We start from the raw sequence: 21,647 nt of genomic DNA, 5'->3' as shown, positions 1-21,647 counted from the left end.
AATAAATAAATAAAACAAAGGTATTATGTCCATCTACAACTTAAAGAAAGAGAGAGAGAGAGGAAGGAAAGAAGGAAGGAGGGAGGGAGAGAAAGAAAGAAAAGAAAAAAAAGAGAGAAGAAAAGAAAAGAAAGAACAGGAACCGGGCATGGTGGCGTACACCTGTAATCCCAGTGGCTCAAGAGGCTAAGGCAGGAGGATCATGAGGTCAAAGCCAGCCTCAGCAAAAGCGAGGTGCTAAGCCATTCAGTAAGACCCTGTCTCTAAATAAAATACAAAATAGGGCTGGGGGTGTGGATCAGTGGTTGAGTGCCCCTGAGTTCAATCCCCAGTACCAAAAAAAAAAAAAGCAAACAAGTTTCTACCACAGATGCAAAACAAGGGTCCTTGGGCTTTCTGGGCAGCCGAGGTTGAATAGAGAAATAAGGGTGGGGGAGGACTCGGACACACAGGCAAGCCATAGACTAAGAGAATAATATTCATGAGACCTGTATCTGCAGAAGAGATGTAGTGAAAATAAAATTTAAAACTCCTACAACTCAATAAAGAAAAGACAACTCAATTTTTGAAAAATGAGTAGAATGGTCCACAGATAACTAAACACCTACCAGGTTCCAAACACTGTAATAAGTTCTAGGGACACAGAGCTGATTGCATCAATCTCTGATCTCTAACCTGCATTCCAAACTGGGAGACAGATGCGTAAACACAACACAACTGTCAGTGCCCTCCAGCCAAAGACACTGCTCCTTGTTACCTTCCATATAAACTTGATCTTACCCCTGGTTTAGAGGACCAGCATTTTAGACTCTCTGTGCGTCCGTGTTTTGCCATATAAATACATGCATGTGTTGGTAATGGTTCTGAGAAAAGAATCATAAATTCTTATATACTTGTGACTATTTCTTGAAAATGTTGCTTTAAAAAGGGGGGAAGTACCCATTAAAGATGAGTTGTGGCTATAACACATAGGAGCTCTTAAAATTATTGCTAGTGTATAAGAAATTTCTCTATACTCCTTTTTGTCCAGGCCTTGGAATTATGGCCTTGACCTTAGGGAAAACCTAGTACTATATGTGGGGAAAAACCCCCTCCTTAAAAAAATATTACTTAAATTATATTCATAATGGATGTCTAATATACACAAATCAGAATATACAGATGAAGCAAAAAGAATTTAAAATAATCCAAAATCATTCAATAACAATAGGTGCTATTAACATTTTGTTGCATATATTTCAGATTTTCTTCCATGCATATACACATATTTATTTTTTTAAACGTGCCATACTATACATGCTGTTAGTAATCTATTTTCACTTAATATTTTGTGAAGACTTGCCAGACATGATGGCACATGCCTGTAATCCCAGCTACTTGGGAAGTTGCAGGATCACAAGTTCAGGGTCAGCCTGGGCAATTTATTGGAACCCTGTCTCATAAATAAATAAATAAATAAATAAATAAATAAATAAATAGGCTGGGGATATGAGCCCAGTGGTGGAGAGTCCCAGGGTTCAATCCCCAGTACCACATATACACATGCACAAACTTAAAATGTATATATTTCATGGGGCTGGGGTTGTAGCTCAGTGGTAGAGCAGTTGCCTACCACATGTGAGGCACTGAGTTCCATCCTCAGCACCACATAAAAATAAATAAATAAAACTAAGGTATTGTGTCCACCTACAACTAAAAAAATTTTTTATTTAATATTTTGTGAACATCTTTCCCAGTCAGTAATCATATTAACACATCGTTATTATTATTTGTTTCAGACAGGGTCTCACTATGTTGCCCAGACTGGCTTTGAACTCCTGGGGTCACGTGATTTCCTGCCTCAGCCTCTCAAGTAGCTGAGGAGTATAGGTGTGTGCCACCATGCCCAGCTAAAAAGCACATTATTTTATTTCATTTTTTAAATTTAATTTTATATGTTAATTTATTTTGTACTGGGGATTGAACCAAGGGGTGCTTTACCACTGAGCCACATCCTCAGTCCTTTTTTATTTTGAGACAGGGTCTCCCTAAATTGTTGACACTGACCTTGAACTTGTGATCATCCTGCCTTAGGCTCCCAAGTAACTGGGATTACAGGCATGCACTGCCACCGCCACCACACCCTGCTTAGCATAGTCTTTTTAAGTTTCATTTATATTGTAGCTTGTATGAGGACTTCATTCCTTTTATCCCCAAATAATATTCCGTTGCATGTACGTAGCCCATGTTGTATATCCATTGGTTGTTGAATATTTGGATTGTTCCTACTTTTTTTTTGACTACTGTGAATAATGCTGCTTTTAATGTTTGTATACAAGCTTTAGTGTGAATGTTTTCATCTTCTTGAGTATATTGCTGGAAATAGAATTACTGGGTCTTGTAACTCAATGTTTAACATTTTGCAGGATCATTTGATAATGCCCTCAGCAATGTTTGAGGGTTCTAGTTTCTCCACACCATCAACACTTGTTACTTTATTTTGTATTTTAGCCATCCCAGTGGAAGCAAAATGGTATTACATTATAATTTTTATTTCTCTCTTGACTAATAATATGTACCTTAGTCACTTGTATGTCTTCTTTGAAGAAGTATCTGTTTCGATTCTTTGCTCCATTTTTGTCTTTGTTGATTGATTGATTGATTGTGGTACTAGGGATCAAACCCAGGGCCTTGGGTGTGTTAGGAAACTGTTCTGCCAGTGAGCTATGTCCTCTGAGTTGTCTAATTGTTGAGTTGTAAGAGTTCTTTATATATTTTGAGAAGTGGCTATCAGATATATGATTTGCAAATATTTTCTCCCATACAACAAATTGGCTTTTCACTTTCTTCGTGGTATCCTTTGAAGCACAAAGGTATTTGTTCAATTTTTGTGCAGTCCACTTTATCTGTTTTTTCTTTTATCATTTGTGCTTTTGGTGTCCTATGTAAGAAACTATCACCTAATCCAAAATTACAAATTTTTACTGTGTGTCGTCTTCTATAACCCTTAATCTTGTAGCTCAGTTTAGCTTCTCTAGTTTCTGCCTTCCGATATCTCTACCCCATTACCCCAGTCACCCCACAAGGGTTTGGAATCTAACAAAGACCTCCCTCCTCTCAGAAAAGGGAGGAGGAAGAATCTAAATACTAGCTTCTTAATTTTAATGTAATTTAATGAAACACAAATAATTACATTTTCTTATAATTTTCCCTCACACATATATTTATTAGCCATTTGCATAACAAGTGTGACCTGTTTGTGTCTCTAAGCATGTGTAATGTGCCTCTCTCTTTCCTATACTTCTCATGAAAAGCTGTAGCCCTGTGTCAGAGAGTTAGAAATCCTAATCAAAGGTTTAGTTAAATGATGAATAAGAGAAAGGTAATGGGAGATTTAGACTCAGAGTGGGTAAAAAGAAAATAGTAGGAATAAAAAGGGCAAGAAAAGAAATGAATGAATTAGGGAAAATGAGATGCGAGGAGTCTAAGGAAGTGAAGATTATAGGGACCTGCCCTTGGAATAGAGAAACTAGAACTGGAGGAAGCCACTCTTCCATGGTGCAGCTGAGACCAGAGAAGCTCAGAATGAACTCTGTCCTTGGGGACAGGCAACCTTGAACAGGAGAGAACTTCAGGCTATCAGAGGTAAACTTGGAAAGAGAATCTTTCTAGGGAATCCCAGTAGTGAAGGTTTGGGGCTCAAACTGCAGAATTTGGATGGTTCTGGAGGTCTGTACCTTTAAACAAATATCAAAAATACATTAGCCCCCTGATGTGTGCCAAGCCTGTGTAATGGTATGATAGAGTGAAACAAAAGAGATAAAAATGGCCCCACCCCCATGGAGAAGGGAAGAGGCCAGCATCAACCATACTTGCAGTCACCTTAATGTCATTTCAGCCTGCACTCAAGAAGCTCCAGTATAATAATGTCAATATAAGAATACATAGCCCGGCCAGGTGTGGTGCGCACGCCTGTAATCCTAGCAGCTCGGGAGGCTGAGGCAAGAGGATCTCGAATTCAAAGCCAGCCTTAGCAACCACAAGGCTCTGGGCAACTCAGTGAGACCCTATCTCTAAATAAAATATAAGACAGGACTAAGAATGTGAATCAGTGGTTGAGTGCCCCTGAGTTCAAGCCCTGGTACCCAAAAAAGAAGAAGAAGAAGAAGAATATATAGTCCACAGTCATCAGACAGGGGAACGACAAGTGTTCTGGGATTCTCGGGAAGAGAAAGGGGGTCAGAGGTGACAGTCACTTGGTTAAATGATATAGTATATTTAAAAATACATTTCTTGCTGGGCTTGGTGGCACATGCCTATAATCCCAGCTAGTCAGGAAACTGAGGGAGTTGAATCTCAAGTTCAAGGCCAGCCTGGGAAAGGGCGAGGGGTATAGCTCAGTGATGGAATGCCACTGGGTTCAGTTCCCAATCCTGCAAAATAAATGTATACGTTTCTTACATATTTATAGCTTGTTTCTATGAGTATATAATGTATTAGTCCCGATTTCTCTGCCTGTCTGTAGACTTGAATGCTAAGCTTTCTGTGAGGCATGTCTGTATCCCCTCAGTGTTTTGGAGCCTTTCAGACATCCCGGATGGTTTTCCCTTATTTATGTCACTGTTCAGAATTAGTCATTGCTTACTTTTACTGCTAAGGACAAGGTCCTTAGAAGGGGAAGGACTGTCCCTGAGATCCCCAGATCTTCATATGTAGTCTTTTGTAACAATTGGATGCACGGTGACCTTAAAATGGAGAGGGATCCCAGGACCTGGATCTATGCAATGCAGAAATTGTGATGGGGTCCCCACCTGCCCTGTCAGGCTATGCTATCAAGGCTTCATCTTGACCCAGCACCGTTTTTCCTCCTGGACTCTTCTCCCTTGGAAATATTGTTGGGAAGGGCATGTCCCTGACTTCCAGGGAGGTGACTTTAGGTTCCCTTTCTTTCCCTCTCTCTCCAGGTGCCAAGCTCTCCTGATGAAATGTGTTCTGCCCCACTGGGCTCCAGGGGCAGTGTCCGGTGCTGTTGATGCCCTTGTTCGAACTTTCCAGAATGGATAGTCCCCCAAAGCTGACTGGAGAGACCCTCATCGTCCACCACATTCCCCTAGTGCACTGTCAAGTTCCAGACAGGCAGTGCTGTGGAGGGGCAAGTGGAAATAGTGGAAGCACAAGACCCAATCCTTTCTGCCCACCTGAGCTGGGCATCGCCCAGCCTGACCAAGACTTGGGACAAGCTGACTCCCTTCTGTACAACAGTCTGCACTCTGCTCCAGGGGCATCTACGCGGTCGGCAGACAGCACCAAAAGTAGGGGACGGGATGGAAGAGGCGCCGGGGCCCCCAAACGACACAATCCCTTCTTGCTGCAGGAGGGTGTGAGTGAGCCAGGACTTGGTGACCTGTATGATGACAGCATTGGTGACAGCGCCACCCAGCAGTCCTTCCACCTTCACAGCTCTGGCCAGCCCACTTTCCATCTATCTTCCTTCCAGTTGCCACCGTCTGGCCCTGGAGTGGGCAGGCCTTGGGGAACAACACGCAGTCGGGCTGGAGTGGTAGAGGGACAAGAACAGGAGCCAGTGACCACCTTGGGTACTCAGCAGTGCAGCACTAGCCACTGCTGCAGGCCAGAGCTGGAAGCAGAGACCATGGAGCTGGATGAGTGCGGGGGACCTGGTGGAAGTGGCAGTGGAGGGGGAGCCAGTGACACCTCTGGCTTTTCCTTTGACCAGGAATGGAAACTTAGTTCAGATGAATCCCCAAGGAACCCTGGACGCTCTGGCTCAGGAGCTCAGCACTGCCGCTGCAGTAGCACATCCAGTCAGTCCGAGGCAGCTGACCAGTCCATGGGCTATGTCAGCGACTCCTCGTGCAACAGTTCAGATGGTGTGTTGGTCACCTTCAGCACCCTCTACAACAAGATGCATGGCAACTCCCACGCCAACCTCAACTCGGCCCCACAGTCCTGCAGTGACTCTTCCTTCTGCAGCCACTCAGACCCTGGCGCCTTCTACCTGGACCTGCAGCCCTCCCCAGCTGAGTCTAAGATGTCTTGTGAGTCCCACCACCTTGAAAGTGGAGGAAGGGAAGGGGGCTGTGGTTGTCCTCATGCCTCATCTCCTGAGCTTGATGCCAACTGCAACTCCTACCGCCCACACTGTGAGCCCTGCCCAGCGGTGGCTGACCTCACTGCCTGCTTCCAGAGCCAGGCCCGTCTTGTTGTGGCCACGCAAAATTACTATAAACTTGTCACCTGTGACCTGTCCTCCCAATCATCCCCAAGCCCAGCTGGCTCTTCTATCACTAGCTGCTCTGAGGAACACACCAAGATAAGTCCCCCACCAGGTCCTGGCCCAGATCCAGGCCCCAGCCAGCCTTCTGAGTATTACCTCTTCCAGAAGCCAGAAGTTAAGCCAGAGGAACAAGAGACAGTGGGCTCCTCCACAGAAGCAGCAGCTGCCGTGGGCCCCACTGTGCTCGAGGGGCAAGTGTACACCAATACTTCACCCCCCAACCTCAGCACTGGACGTCAGCGCTCTCGCAGCTATGACCGCAGCCTTGAGCGCAGCCCTCCTGTCCGCCTGGGCTCACTGGAACGCATGTTGAGTTGCCCAGTACGTTTGAGTGAGGGCTCTGCCACTCTGGCTGGGTCCAGCTCCCCACCCAAGAGAGTCACCTCCTTTGCTGAGCTAGCCAAGGGCCGGAAGAAAACTGCAAGCTCTGGCTCCCCACCACTTCGGGTGAGCCTTGGGGACTCCTCCCAGGAGTTCTCACCCATCCAAGAAGCCCAGCAAGATAAGGCGGACCCACTGGATGAGGGCACTCATTGTAGCCATAGCCTTCCACCCATGCCCTTGGGGCCAGGCCTGGACCTACTTGGCCCAGAGCCCTGGTCCACTCAGGTCTGTCAGGGCCCCCAGTCCAGTGAGACTCCACCTGCTGGCCTCCGAGCTACTGGGCAAGTTCCCCTGGCCCCACTGATGGATCCAGGGCCTGCTCTCCCTGGGAGCACAGCCAACAGCCATACCCAGAGGGATGCAAGAGTTAGAGCTGACGGTAAGGAACTTAGAGGCTGGAGAATACCAAGATATATGCATGGCTTCCTTGGTGATAGGTCCCTGCCAACCACCCATCCATACCACGAGGGGTTCCTCAGGTTAGGTCTATGATTTTTTCAGTTCGGGACACGTCCTGCTGCCCTGGGGTGGGAGCAAAGGAAGGAAGAGAGAGGCTTAAAAAATACACTGAGGAGATGGAATCAATAGGACTTAGATACTGATGTATTAGGAAACAAAGTATTCATAAGATTGTGATTCTCAACCTGGATGACTAGAAAGATGATGGTACTATGAATAGGGATTAGAAACAGATTTACTGAAAGAAGGACAAAGCATGTGTTCAGTTTTGGATATTTAGGAATTTGCCATGCTTAAAAGACAACCATAGTCTGTGTCCAACAGGAAAACCACACTGGGTAGCAGTGGAGTCCATTCTCCAGTTATTAGAGCCACCCTCAGAACCTGAGACTTAAGCTAGGAGCGGGGGCCTGCACCTGTAGTCCCAGCCACTTGGTGGAGGAGGGTTGCTTGAGCCCAGGAGTTGGGCAACAGTGAGACCCTGTCTCTAAAAGTAAAAATTAAAAACAAAAAAAGGAGATAAAGACCCTGTGATCTGGCCTCCCTAGGCCAGGCCTCTCCCTATTAATTTTATTGTATTTTAAGCAATTATTTTATACCAGCCTTTGTATGTAGGTGGTGCTGGTGACAGAAATCATGAGAGGGACAATCTGTGCCATCAAGGAATTCCAACTCAGGGTGGAAGCAGATTGCTAAAATGCAAAGATGGCAGTGTGTGGTGCTGATCAGTCAAAGAATATCTAAATCAGACTCAAGCGTCAGGGCAGGACAGCTAGCACAGTTTACATCTGGGCCCAGTCTAGAAAAATGGTGAGTATTAGGCTTTATGGAGACCTCTGAGAATGTTCTAGGCTCATGGAATAGTCTGTTCAAAACCACAAAGGCACAGAATAGCTTGATGTGTCCCAGGAATTGCAAGTACAATAATTTTGTATAGCCATTGTAGGATAGGAATGAATGAAACCACTGAAGGATTTTAATCAGGTGAGTGACTTTGTTGGTGCTGCTCTTGGTTTTTGTTGTTGTTTGCTTAGATGCATAGTCTAAGAAAGTTCTCTGGTGATTTGGGTAGGAGAGGTGCTGAAAGGGTGTGTCCCTTGAAATCAGGAGAGACCACTGTATAGATCGGAAAGTTGTTGGAATAAAAGTGGTAGTCGAAGCTATGTGAGTAGATGAGAGCATCTAGAAAGAATGTGTGGAGTCACAAAGTCAACAGGGATAAAGGTCAGGATACTCTGATTTAAGGGGTGAACAGAACAACCCTCAAGAGAGATTGAGATGCAGCCAGGTGTGGTGGTACACACATAATCACAATGATTCAGGAGGCAGAGCAGGAGGATTGCAAGTTTGAGACCAGCCTCAGCAAGGTAGCAAGAACCTCGATAACTTAGTAAGACCCTGTCTCAAAAGATAAAAAGCTCTAGGAGTATAGGTCAGTGGTAGAGGGCCCTGGGTTCGATCCCCAGTACTGGCAGGAGGAGGGGCAAAAGGCTGACTAAGACGACTTAACCAGAAAAATAGAAGAAAACCTAGCAGAGGGTGAATCACAAGAGCCTAACGATGTGTAAAGAAAAATCACCCAAGATAATGCTGATAGATCTTCAAATCTTGAAAGTAACTTTCAGGAGCACTGAGGGCAGAACCAGATCTGAGAGAGTGTGGAAGGAGAGGGGAGGTAAAACAGAGGGAGCAAGTTCTCCCATAGCTGTGCTGTAGCCTTAGGTTGGGTCTTTTGGCTTCTCAAAGGAAAGGGGTTAAGAATATTGGACTAGGAGTGTGGCTCAGTGGTAGAGCAGCTGCCTGGCATGCGTGAGGCCCTGGGTTTGGACCCCAGCACCACAAAAAACAAAAAAGAAGAGTGTTTTAATTGCAGCCCATCAGAAGACTGCACACCTAGACATACCTAAACAGCGGCGCTGGGGCAGAGTTGACAAGGAGGTCTGTAGGAAAGGCAGGTTCGAGGGATTGGCCAGAGTGCTTCGGAACCCACTTCCTTCTTAGACCACAATGTCTGGTGGATGTATCTGGTGAGATGCTGTGACTGGCATTCTGGTCCAAGAAAGGAGAGGCATTAAAAGGTCTTTTTCTATTAGATAAGACTTGGCTCTGTTCTGTAAGTCTCCAGTAACCTACCACAGGGCTTTTGTCTTGACTTCATACACTCTTTTTTAAATCAAAATATGAATGACAGTTCATTGAATTTGTGGATGACAACAGAAGAAACAGGTTGATATATCTGGAAATGGCAAGAAGAAGCTGAGAAGGCTCTTTGAGATCCTGAGCAGCAGAACCAAGAATCAGAAGGATCTTGCCAGATCTTGAAAGAACAAAACTAATAAAGCAGGGACCGATATGAGGTTTAATATGTGAGCTGTACTTTATTTGGGGTATTTAATTGATTGCAAACTCAGAGTGAGTCAGCAGTTTATAAGGGCTTCCCAAAAGTTAAAACCATAGGTTTATTCATAGATCCCAAAAAGGAAGAGCAAATAGTTCTCCCACACTTCTGAACCAATGAGTGCTTGCTTACTGGTGATCCATGGGATTCTGGGCACTATATTTTAAGAAGGAACAGGGGGACTAGGCCTGTTTCACCCAGAGAAGAGCAAACTCAGATGAATTTGGTCTTTGTCCAGTTTTCTTAAGGACTATCACATAGTGAGGGAGGAACTGAGACCCATTTCCCAGAGTGGGCCCCTTCTTATCTTATTCTTCTGCCCCAGATCACATCCTGAAACATTATAGGGAGACTTTTTAAAGAGTAGGAATAAATAGTTAATTCAGACATACTTTATATAGGTGGTATAATAAAGCTGTGGTTGAGAGGACCTAATCTGATAGCCAGCGTCAGCTCAGCCTTGAAGTGTGATTAAGTAGAGAGAAAGATGATGTTCCCAATGGAGAAAGCAGTGTGCTTAAAAATGGGGATGGAGTTGGGCATAGAGGGGCAGGCCCTGTAATCCCTGCTACTCTCCAGTCTGAGGCAGGAGGATCACAAATTCCAGGGTACCCTGAGTAATTTAGAGAAACCCTGTTTCAATTAAAAAAAAATTTTTTTTTTAATTTTTAAGGGCTGGGAGTGTAGTTATTAGTAGAGCACTTGTTTAGCATGTGACAGGCCCGTGGTTCAATCCCCTATACCAAAATAGGAAGGGAAGGAGGTAGGGGAGGGAGGGAAAAAAGAAAGAAGGAAATGGGGATGGGGTAGGAAGAACAGAGTTAAGCACAACAAGCGTGGAAATCCAAGGGGAGAGCAGCCTGATTTGTGCCATGTGCAGGTACCTTCTTGCCTGAGAACATTTGACTTTATTCTGTGGTCACTAGAAACCACAGGAGATAAAATGAGAAGGTGAATTATTTCCAGAGGCTAGCTGATTTATGTATAGTGATTCTAGATGCAGTGAAACTGGCATGAATCACAACAGGGGGTTCATTCAGCTATTCAGTACCTACTGTTTACCAGGCCTATGTAAGGCCCTGGGGACATAGCAATGAACAGTATAATCCCTACTTTTCTGGAGTTTTTATAAAAAGTAATAGGCAATAAACACAAAAATAATTTCTGATAATAAAAAAATGCACAAAGAAAAGGAAACAAAGTGACGAGACACAAAGTGACCTGCCAAAGGGGCGAGGGTGGTCAGAGGTCTTCCTGGGAGGAGTGATGGTAGAGCTGCTGTCTGAGTGATGAGATTTCAGGCAAAAGGCAACAAGATGTTAATGGACTTGGCCTGTTAAAGACAGAAGGAAAGTGTGACTAGAACCAAGTAAGCAAGGGAGAATGACAAAGTGCTCTCTAAGCACTGGGGATGGCAGGAGGGTATAGTTTGAAAATGTCCCCAGGGTATGATTCTGAAACACCTCCCTAATGGGGCTGTGGTTCCCATCCATCATGACTCACTGATGAAAAAGATGAGGGTTAGGAAAACCAAATGACACCACATTATGTGAGAACTTTGACCCCAGAATCAGAATCTGGCTTAGACAAAATTCTGAGTCTGCCAGTTCCTAATTGTGTGAACTTGAGCAAATGACTTAATGTCTCTAATGTTTAAAATTCTGATCTGTCAAGTAAGAATGCTGTCTTGCCTCCGAGCTGTTGAGCCACCCTTTCAGTGAGCCACACCCAGGGGTTTTAGACCTTGTGAATGCTTGTGGCGCCACCTTGTGTTCATTCACAGGTCCACCACATTCTCTGTGTTTTCTTAGGCATGCAGTCCATACACACCGTGCAGTATCCTGGAGTTCTGTGTTTGGTTCTGAACCCCATGTTTTGAGGGACATTGATCTGAACACTGGCTGAAAGAATAAGAAACCAGCCTTGGGAATCATGTGCAGAGGGAGCAGATGTGGATTCTGAGGTTCCAGTGCCAGGATCATGGAAGAGTGGGAGTTGGGGTAGAGGGATAACAGGAAGGCTGGTTTGGGCGGCTGCAAGTAAAGAAGTATTTTTCAGGGTGTGGTGGTATACACCTGTAATACCAGCTACTTAGAAGCTTAAGGCAGGAGGATTGCAGGTTCAAGGACAGCCTTGGCAACTGATCGATACCCTGTCTTGCTAACTGTTGGGGATGCAACTCAGTGGTAGAGTAATTGCCTAGCATGTGACAGGCCCTAGGTTCAATCCCCAGTACTGGGGGAAAAAATGATTTGCTCAAGAATGAAACATGCTGATATAAGTGGAGATAGGATGATGAATGAGTGAAAGCTCAAAGTCAGTGACATGACACTGAAAATCTGTGACTTCGACTCTCAAGACTTTAGGCCTTAGAAACAAAGAAACCAGTGGGCTGGGGAGATAGCTCAGTTGGTAAAGTGCTTGCCTTACAAGCACAGGGCCCTGAGTTTGATCCTCCACAAGAAAAAAAAAAAAAAGAAAGAAAGAAAGAAAGAAAGAAACAAAGAAACCAGTGTTTCTGTGAGGCGTGGTAGTGCGTACCTATAATCCCAATAATTTGGGAGGCTGAGGCAAGAGGATCTGAAGTTTGAGGCCAGCCTCAGCAACTTAACAAGACCCTTAGGAACTTGGTGAGACCCTGTCTCAAAATTTTAAAAATGAAAAGGTCTGTGAATGTGGCTCATTAGTAAAGTACCCCTGGGTTCCATCCCCAATACCGAAAAAGAAAAAATACGTGTTTCTGCCGGAGAGAAATGGAAGAAGACATCAAGGGAGCTGTTTTAAAATAGCAAATTTTAAGTTAAAGAGCCCTACATCAGAATGATCTAAAGGAGGTCAAGGTTAATATTGTGGACTTGGGAGTCATCTATATGAAAGTCTGAACTTAAGCTATTCTATGCAAGGGAGAAAGTGTGAAGGGAGATGTAAGAATTGAGTCTAAGGTACACATACTTTGAAGTCAAGAAACTGAAGAGGGAGTGAACAGCAGATGTATAAGACAGACCGGTATCATAAAAACATAGGAAACATGTTACAGAAGGGAGAGTGATGTTCCATTCCACAAATTTAGATTACTCCTGCCCCATTCGATTCCTACAACCTAGACCCTGCCCCTCTTCCCACTGGGCATCATCTGCTGACTCTGCTTCTGTATTTCCTTCTTGGTGAGTTTCAGTGTCTGATTCCTTCTCCATACCTGTTGCTACAGGGGGTGGTGCTGAGAGCCGACCAGTCCTTCGATACAGCAAGGAACAGAGGCCAACCACGCTGCCCATCCAGCCCTTCGTGTTCCAGCACCACTTCCCCAAGCAGCTGGCCAAGGCCCGGGCCCTCCACAGTCTCTCCCAGCTCTACAGCCTCTCGGGCTGCAGCCGTGCACAGCAGCCTGCCCCACCGGCTGCCCCCACTGCTCCAGGCCCAGCCCCAGCTCCCTCAGGGGAGCCACAGGTGTCCACATCCCGAAACACTGGCAGAGGTGCCAGGAAAGCTGGGCCTGAGCCAGAGACCTTACGGCCATCACCCCTGGGCAGCTACTCCCCCATCCGGAGTGCTGGCCCCTTTGGGCCCAGCACTGACTCTTCTGCCTCTACTTCGTGCTCCCCTCCTCCAGAGCAGGCCACAGCCACAGAAAGCCTACCCCAATGGAGCCACTCCTGTCTTCCTACTGTCCGGCCTGCCACCTCCCAGCAGCCACAGAAGGAGGATCAGAAGATACTGACCTTGGCTGAATACCGACTCCATGGAACAGGAAGTTTGCCACCTCTGGGCTCCTGGAGATCTGGCTTTAGCCGGGCAGAAAGCCTGGCCCGAGGAGGTGGTGAGGGCAGCATGACCTCCAGACCCAGTAACGGTATGAGCTTCATCCCCAGCCCAAGCAATTCTACCTCTTCTTTAAATGGGGTCAGAGGTTAAAGTGTTTGCATCTCCTTCCCCAGCATCTGTGGATAATATCTGTATACTCCTAACCCTAGCGCTTTACTTGGGCCCGTTGGTTGGATATGAAATGCTGTCTCCTAATTCTTGCTTGTCTATCTCTTCTGCTGATCTTCTGCTTCCAGCCAACCACCTATCCCCTCAAGCCCTCAAGTGGCGGGAATACAGGAGGAAGAACCCACTAGGGCCACCTGGTTTGTCAGGGAGCCTAGACCGAAGGCCACAGGAAGCTCGGCTGGCTCGCAGGAACCCCATCTTTGAGTTCCCTGGTTCCTTCAGTGCTGCTAGCCATCTGAATTGCCGACTGAATGGTGTGTGGGCAAGGTCCCCAGTACACCCAGGGCAGCTCTCTGCCACAGCTGGGAAGGGCTGGAAGAGGGGTCAGTTCCACAGGAACATGTCTCAGAGGGTCTGAGGCAGTGAACTGAGCTGAAACTCTTGGAAAGAGAGTTGTCTGGGTTTGATTTTTTTGTTGTTTCTCTTCTTTACAGGTCAGATAGTGAAGCCGTTACCACTGACCTGCCCTGACTTGCAAGACCCCTTTTCCTTGACTGAGAAGCCTCCAGCTGAGTTTTGTCTGTCCCCAGATGGCAACTCTGAAGCCATTTCCATCGACTTGCTTCAGAAAAAAGGTACATACAACCCCCAGCTCAAGCCAGGGTTTCTGCTGCCACTCCCTGCGCAGGCCTGTTGCCCTGCGTCTAGCCCTTCAGAATAACTGCTTGTTTTAAAAGTGCTACAGAGGACTTGCAGAGCACAGGAGCAAGTGTCGTTTTCACATGCTTAGGCACCAGACCTTGGCCTCTACCCTCACTGAGCCAATATAGTGAGGGAGAGCATGGTGTAGTAAGTGCCCACGTGCTCCAGTGGGCATACTGAAGGGACAACAGGACCTGGCAGCTTCGGGAAGCATGTGGGTGACACCTGATGAGATGAGGACTGACAAGAACCACTTTATTTGGCAAATGAGTGACCACTGAATTGAAAGAGCAGTTTCAGGGAGATGGTGGGGAAATAATTGAGTGTAATTGTAGACTAAAAGGTAGGAGCCTGTGGAAGGGGGGACAGATGACTTGCACAGGCAGGTGAGATCCAGAGCTTAGGAAAAGGGAAGAACTGGGCAAGAAGAGAAACAGCCACTGCCTCCCAGGTGAGGCAGGAGGGAAAGAGGAGGAATAAATCCAGTATAGTGTTTTGTGTTTTGTTTGGGATTTTTTGTTTGGTTGATTGGTTGTTTTGTTTTGAACTGGAGATTTAAAAACTCAGTACAAAGCCCTTTACCACAGAGTCACATCCCCAGCCCTTTTCATTTTTCCTTTTGAGACGGGTCTCACTAAGTTGCTTAGGACCTCACTAAGTTGCTAAAGCTGGCCTCAAACTCGGGATCCTCCTGCCTCAGCCTCCCAAGCTGCTGGGATTACAAGTGTGCACTGCTGTGCCATGTTTTGGAGGGAGAGGGAAGTTGGAGGAATTCATAACCAGTGGCTTCTGTTCTCTGTGTGAAGTAGAACCAAGTGCTTGAGAAGAGGAGTAAAGATTTGGCACAGCAACTCAAGGGTGTAGCAGAGGGTGCTGACCAGACAAATACCAAACCTTTGTCTGGCACCAACCTGAGGGACCTGGATTTTCTCCAGCCATAGTCAGTGGCCTGTTTTCTGGGAGCAGAGATCGATTATTGAATTGATCTAGGATCCAGGGCTGGGAAGTGAGGATTGAAGGTCTTGGTAATGGTAGCACTGAGTTGGACCCAGGCTGGGAGGTAAAGAACGGAGGGACCAGACATGGTGGGCACACCTACGATCCCAGAAACTCAGGAAGCCACAGCAGGAGGATTGCAAGTTCGAGGGCAGACCAAGCACTTTAATGAGCCCCTGTCTCCAAATTTTAAATTTTTTAGAAAGTGCTGGGGGTGTAGCACAGTGGTAGAACATTTGTAAGCAATTTCTCAGCACCAGGGTGGGACAGAGCCTGAAAATGCACAAGCAGATAAAAGCGTGACCTGGTATCTTCATGAGACCCAGGGACACTGGGAGTAAGTGTGGGAGTTCATTCCACTTGTTTGACTAGGGACTGCCTCAGGGCCGTGTCAAATTCTTCTTGCAGGGCTGGTAAAAGCTGTTAATACAGCTGTGGACCTCATTGTGGCCCATTTTGGCACAAGCCGGGATCCTGGTGTAAAGGTAGGCAAGAAAATGTGGAGAGCTGGGCTTTGCTCTGTAGACCTTCGCCTGTGATGTGCCACCACCTTCTCTTGCTTTCTTGCATTTAGAGCCCAGAGTTGGAACTTGGGGATGGGGATGGCAAGAGGGGGAACCCTGATCTTCTTAGAGAAGATCCAACTTAGAGAACCAAGGTCAGACTTCACATGATTCCCTGAATTTCCCAACTGCATCTGCAGGCAAAGCTGGGAAATAGTTCGGTGAGCCCCAACGTAGGCCACCTGGTTCTGAAGTACTTGTGCCCTGCGGTCCGAGCTGTTCTAGAGGATGGGCTCAAGGCCTTTGTATTAGACGTCATCATTGGGCAGCGTAAGAACATGCCATGGAGCGTGGTTGAGGCTTCCACACAGCTTGGTAAGTTCTAGGTGGCAAGATGGGGACCCCAGACTGAATTTAAGGCTGCAGAAATTAGTCACGTGACCTCCTGCCTTCCTCCCAGGCCCATCCACCAAGGTCTTGCATGGCCTCTACAACAAAGTCAGCCAGTTCCCAGAGCTCACCAGTCATACCATGCGCTTTGATGCCTTCATTCTCGGCCTGCTCAAGTGAGTATGTGGAGCATCAAGCTCTCCTCTACAGCCAGCCCTGCTGGGCTCTGCCTCTTCTCAAGAACTGGCTCCCTCAACTGAGACAGAAGGGGTGGATCTGAACCACAGCTCAGGCTTCCTTTCTCCACAGTTGGCTACAGCCTCTTCCCCTCATACCCACAACTCTCTGACACTAATCACTGATATGGTCTCCTGCTTTTACAAATCTATAACATGGCTCATTTGGAAATTAATTGGGTTCTCGATTTCTCTGGATCTTGTGATTGATCCCCTAAACTCCAACTGTGCTTCCAAATTCTCCTTGAACCGTAAGGCCACCTTGGAACCCACACAGTAGTAGTATCCTTTCTCAGGGATGGGCCCAGGTCATCCCCTTTGGCCCTGAGCTGCCTGTCCTCTCACTGAGTAGTCACACTGACTTCTTGGGTCTTGTGCAAGCTGATTCCATTTTAGGGGAACTGGCTTGTGAACTACTTATATACCCCACTCCTCATGTTCCCGCTGACTTTCCAGAATTAGGTAGAATTCCTGCCATAGAAAGAGATTTTCACCTACACTTGCTCCCTGTATCTGTGTACTTCGTACGTTATTATCTGGCTATATCCACACAAGACTCAACGTTTTTCCACCTATCTCCCTACAGCATCCGGTCCCTGGAGTTCTGGTTTAATCACCTCTATAACCACGAAGGTAAAACCCTGAACCTGCTATGTCTCTCAGAGTCAATCCAGGCCAGACCTCAGAGACTCTAAAGAGGGAGAAATTACTGTATTTTCAGGTGCTGGAGTTAGAGAGGGAGACCATACAAACCTTTGGGTATCTTCCCAAGTGCTCTCTCGGTTTTCTGCTTGACTTAGAGCCTTGCAGGCAGCAGGAGACTCAGGCAGTCTGGTAGTTGGAGTGACCAGAAACCCCAACGCTCCTTTCTTTCAAACTCAAGAGCTGCCACTTCAGGTGGAGGAGTTTGTACACCGCACAGCTACAGGGGCCTGGTGTGCACTGTAATAGCACACTGCTGGGCAGCAGCATGTGGTGACTCCACCTCAGCGTCCCACTCAGGCCAGGCTCTGCTCATCTCTCTTTCCCCTAGATATCATCCAGACGCACTACCATCCCTGGGGCTTCCTGAGTGCAGCTCACACCGTGTGCCCTGGCCTCTTTGAGGAGCTGCTGCTGCTGCTGCAACCCCTGGCCCTGCTGCCCTTCAACCTCGACTTGCTTTTCCAGCATCGGCTGCTGCAAAGTGGGCAACAGCAGCGGCAGCACAAGGAACTGCTGCGGGTGTCCCAGGACCTGTTGCTGTCTGCCCACTCAACGCTGCAGTTGGCCCGGGCCCGTGGCCAGGAGGGCCCCGGAGACATGGACAGGGTGGCCCATGGGGAGCGGGTGAAGGGTGTGGGTGCTCCAGAAGGAGGAGAAGAGGAGGACGAGGAAGAGGAGACAGAAGAGGTGGCAGAGGCATCTGGGGGCTCAGGCCATGGCAGGTGGGCCCGAGGTGGACAGGCTGGCTGGTGGTACCAGCTCATGCAGAGCTCCCAGGTCTACATTGATGGCTCCACTGAGGGTTCTAGGTTCCCTCGAGGTAGCAGCAATAGCAACAGTGGCAGCAATAGTGAGAAAAAGAAAGGGGCAGGAGGTGGGGGGCCTCCCCAGGCTCCACCCCCCCGAGAGGGAGTAGTGGAGGGGGCTGAGGCCTGCCCTGCCCCTGAGGAGGCCCTTGGCCGGGAGAGGGGCTGGCCCTTCTGGATGGGAAGCCCCCCTGACTCTGTGCTCGCGGAGCTGAGGCGTAGTCGGGAAAGGGAGGGGCCTCCTGCCCCGACAGCAGAAAATGAGGAAGGGACCTCAGAGTCTTCTCCTGGGGGCATCAAGTGGGGACACCTCTTTGGTTCCCGGAAAGTTCAGCGGGAAACCCGGCCCACAAACAGGTGAGAGCTTCCCCATGGTGTGGGTGTGGAGTGGGGGAGCCTGATGTAAGCCAGGGCATGGACAGAGCCAGAGCCTGCTTGCTCTCCCCTAGGCTGCCCTCAGACTGGCTGAGCCTAGACAAGTCCATGTTCCAGCTAGTGGCACAGACGATGGGTGCCCGCCGGGAGCCAGAGCCCAAGGAGAGCCTGCAGGAGCCACACTCTCCAGCCCTGCCCTCCAAACCTCCATGGTGAGCTGGGGAAATGGAAGGATCGGGGAGCTGGGTTTGACTGTCATGGGGTTTCTCTGACCTCTGTTTGTTATTTCTCCAGCGAGGTACAGGCACTGTGCCACCATCTGGCCACAGGCCCTGGACAGCTGAGCTTCCGCAAGGGAGATATCCTGCGGGTGCTGGGGCCAGCAGGAGGAGACTGGCTGCGCTGCAGCCGTGGCCCCGATACTGGCTTGGTGCCTCTGGCCTACGTGACGTTGACCCCGCCTCCAAGTCCAAACCCTGGAAGCAGCCAAAACTGAGGCCCTGTGCATGCTGGTGGCCTCAGGGACCCTCATTACCCCCAGACTCAGAGCCTGAGAGTCCTGCACCCTTTCTGGCTACAGAAAGTAGACTGAGAGTTGGGGCCACATATCCCTGTGCTGGACCTGCTCCCTGTGCTCAGTATTAATTACTCCCCCTTAACTGTCCCAGTGACCTCGTCCACACCTCTACCCGGGAAAGGAGGGAAGGGGTGCAGCACTGGGCTGCCAGGAGTCCCTGGCCCATGTGGGCCAACCCTTCCGGGGGTCTACATAGACAGCAAGTACCTGTGGAAGGAGATGACCTAGAAGGCCATCTGTAGGCAAGGTGGTGATAAGGATATGTAACAGTATTGGGGCCAGATCCCCAGCCCCCTCCAGCTGTAAATAGGCTGTGACCAGTGCCTGGTCATCAGAAGAGGGAGGAGGAGCCCAAGCTTCTGTTTATGTATTTATTTATTTATTTATTACACCTATTAATAAAAAAGGTGCTCGGCCTCAAAACCATTTTCTTTGTGCTCCCACTCCACCCACGCCCCTGCTGCGCCTCTCTCTTCGAAAAGAATAGCTGGGATAGAATGAAAAGGAAGGGAGAACTTGAGGTCCAGGTACTTAAGCCAGGAGCTGCTTCTGCGTGGTGCTGAGGCCCAGAGCATCATGGGTGAGATGCCCAAATGTATGGCCAAACTGGAACTTATACCCTGTGTGGCCAAGAGAGTCTGTCATAGATAGCCAGTAACATGAAAGAGCCATTTAACTCTCAGCCAGTTGCCTAGACCACCCAAACTCTGGTCCTAACTCCTCCCTGTGACTACCTTAGTTTCCTTTTTTGTCTAATGATAAGCTGAATCATATGATCCAGGATCCCCCCATTTGTTCCAGTCACCCAATCCACACCCTGTCCCATTCAGCACACGTAAACATGCCAGTCACAGTGGCTCCCTCAGGCTTATCTCACCTGGCACATAGCCCCCATAGTGAGGTAGCAGACCCAGGTTCCGAAGGTAGGTCCTGGGAAGGGAGTGCAGAGTTTTGGAATCCTTCTGGGCCCTGCCCAGTGAGTTCTTCTGCCCAAATTCCTGCAGTGCCTGGTTGGTGAGCACAGGGAAGCTGGAGCCGAAGAGGAAGCGGGCACGGGGCACATAGCCAGTGAAGCCTGAGAGGATGGGGACACTGAATCAGACATCCTGTGGGCCTCCCCATGCCTTTGGTCATTACCTACCTCCTCTTACCTGACATGAAGAACTTCCGAGGGTCTGTATCATCCATGGAGTAGGGGGAAGCCTTGTGAGAGAAAGTGATAGAAGAAAAATAGTGCTGTCAAGTTTAGCCCCTGTGTGCTTACACAAGCTCCCAGGGACATGGAGCTGGCATTTCAGCACCAACCCCTGCACCCACACTCACACTACCACGGCCAACCCCAGACCTGGACACAAAGGAAAAGCTCCCACTCCCGCCCCACCACACCTCTCACCAGTCTTCTTGGTCTTACTTGTTCTACCTCCTGCTTCAGCTCTGGCTCCTTCCCTGCCTCTAGCTCTAACTCTGATGTTGGCTCTTGGTCTTTCTCGTCTTTTTCTCCCTTGGCCTCCTTTGACAGTTTTTTACTCCCCTGCCCACCATGCAACTGAGTAAAATCATTCAGAGCCTCAGCCCAGACTCGGTTGCAGTTCTTGGCAAAGATGAACTGTGCCTGGGGTACAAAACCTGGTGTGCAAGGAACAAGGAAGATAGGTTAGTACTGGGGACTCATTCTGTGGGGTGGGAGCACCTGTTCAGGCTGGTATACAAACCTGTGTACCCGGGAATCATGCTGGAGCTGAGCCTTTCATGCCCACGCCTGGGAGGGAGGCTCCCCCTGGGAGGCTCAGGAGATCTTGGAGGACGAATTGGTGGCAGAAGTGTGCGGTGGGTAGGGGGCCAGGCTAGGCCAGGAGGGCCTCGAAGTAGCCGACCAGTCAGCTGCCCATAGGTCTGGCCCATGCTGAACCGAAGTAGTGGGCAATGTCCAGTGTACCTGTAGCACAGGACTCACCCACTCACCTCCAGAATTCCCTCACCATCCCCAGAGACAGAAAAACCCTCTAAAGCCCTGATATTTCTGGACCTGGCTGTGCAGATATTTGGAGCGGGCTTGCTAAGGCCTTTGCCTGGGTTTCCAGTCCTTCCGCTGCTGTTCCCATGGAGAAGACAACACAGAACTTCACGGCAGACCCAGCTATTGAATTCCCTTGCTTTTCCTCCCCATCCAGTACCATAGACACCCCGGCCTTGAATCTCTCAAACCAATACATCTACTTGGCCCCAAGATTTAGTCTTCTAAACGTAGTGACCCAACTCCTATATCTAAGTCCCAGTTTCCAGAAGCCAGCAAAGGAGTGCTCTCGATAGAGGCCTTACCCTGGGATATAATGAGGGTTCAGAGGACTGAGTCCTGGGATGAAGTTGCTGGACACAGCCATGGGAACCCAGGAAGTTCCTTTTGTTTCCTTCGCACTGAGCCTCTGTGTACTGTGTCCAGGGCTGTGAGGCCAGAGGAAGGAGGTGGGGCTGGAGGAGGAGGAGGGGTGGCACTAGTGTGAGAATAGCCAGAGAATAGGCTCACTGGTTTCTCTACCACAGGACAAATGCCATCCTGCCACCTGAGGCAAGGAAGAGGCTTAGAAGTCCAACTTTTTCACTCCAGGAAAAAAGAAGCCTTGAGGTGGGAGGGCAAAAACCTCTAGGGCCCTTCAGGTCTATCTCAGAAGACTTCTTGAGGCCTCCCTATCTGACTAGGGCCTGAGGAGGTGTAGCTGAGGTGCCCCTTGTAAGTGAGTTCCTTGGGCAAGGGTCTGAGGGGAAGTGATCCAGGAAAGAAGGAACCTGGAGACCTCTAGGTACTAACAGTTACTTTCTTTTCTTTTAGTTGTTGATGGACCTTTGTTTTATTTATTTATTTATATGTGGTGCTGAGGATCAAACCCAGTGCCTCACACATGCTAGGGAAA

At 48.4% G+C, this 21,647-nt stretch overlaps 2 protein-coding genes across 5 annotated transcripts in view; one reads left to right on the top strand and one right to left on the bottom strand.

Annotated features, from left to right (window-relative positions):
• Rusc2 (RUN and SH3 domain containing 2) overlaps positions 1–19,164 on the top strand; it is a 58,689-nt gene extending 39,525 nt beyond the window's left edge. For 2 of the 4 annotated variants that reach the window (XM_047525808.1, XM_047525809.1), the window contains exons 2-12: positions 4,944–7,040; positions 12,727–13,368; positions 13,577–13,762; positions 13,943–14,083; positions 15,531–15,631; positions 15,850–16,024; positions 16,110–16,215; positions 16,862–16,908; positions 17,309–18,143; positions 18,236–18,373; positions 18,456–19,164. In XM_047525808.1, coding sequence (XP_047381764.1) covers positions 5,012–7,040; positions 12,727–13,368; positions 13,577–13,762; positions 13,943–14,083; positions 15,531–15,631; positions 15,850–16,024; positions 16,110–16,215; positions 16,862–16,908; positions 17,309–18,143; positions 18,236–18,373; positions 18,456–18,657 — 4,602 coding nt within the window. In that variant the 5' untranslated portion in view covers positions 4,944–5,011 and the 3' untranslated portion in view covers positions 18,658–19,164. The remainder of the gene's footprint in view (positions 1–4,943; positions 7,041–12,726; positions 13,369–13,576; positions 13,763–13,942; positions 14,084–15,530; positions 15,632–15,849; positions 16,025–16,109; positions 16,216–16,861; positions 16,909–17,308; positions 18,144–18,235; positions 18,374–18,455) is intronic. The other 2 variants (XM_047525810.1, XM_047525811.1) reach the window with 2 other exon arrangements.
• Fam166b (family with sequence similarity 166 member B) lies at positions 18,978–21,166 on the bottom strand. The gene is made up of 6 exons (XM_047525815.1): positions 21,058–21,166; positions 20,451–20,674; positions 20,150–20,364; positions 19,890–19,941; positions 19,616–19,813; positions 18,978–19,358 (listed from the first exon to the last, which is right to left on the bottom strand). The coding sequence occupies exons 1-6, from the start codon at positions 21,117–21,119 to the stop codon at positions 19,270–19,272; spliced, it is 840 nt and encodes a 279-aa protein (XP_047381771.1). The 5' UTR covers positions 21,120–21,166; the 3' UTR covers positions 18,978–19,269.
• Positions 21,167–21,647: the final 481 nt, after the last annotated feature.

The sequence above is a fragment of the Sciurus carolinensis genome, chromosome 14, assembly GCF_902686445.1.
Source record: "Sciurus carolinensis chromosome 14, mSciCar1.2, whole genome shotgun sequence".
Taxonomy (NCBI): Eukaryota; Metazoa; Chordata; class Mammalia; order Rodentia; family Sciuridae; genus Sciurus; species Sciurus carolinensis.
Note: the sequence above shows the minus strand (reverse complement) of the source record. Positions and strands in the feature narration are given on the sequence as shown.

Bases quoted from the DNA above. Each gene is read 5' to 3' on its own strand.
- Fam166b (XM_047525815.1), bottom strand. From the start codon at position 21,119: ATGGCTGTGTCCAGCAACTTCATCCCAGGACTCAGTCCTCTGAACCCT. The intron at 20,365-20,450 runs GTTTGTATACCA...CTTGCACACCAG, and splicing joins CATGATTCCCGGGTACACAG to GTTTTGTACCCCAGGCACAG. The intron at 19,359-19,615 runs GTGAGATAAGCC...TTGGCCACACAG, and splicing joins CTATGGGGGCTATGTGCCAG to GGTATAAGTTCCAGTTTGGC.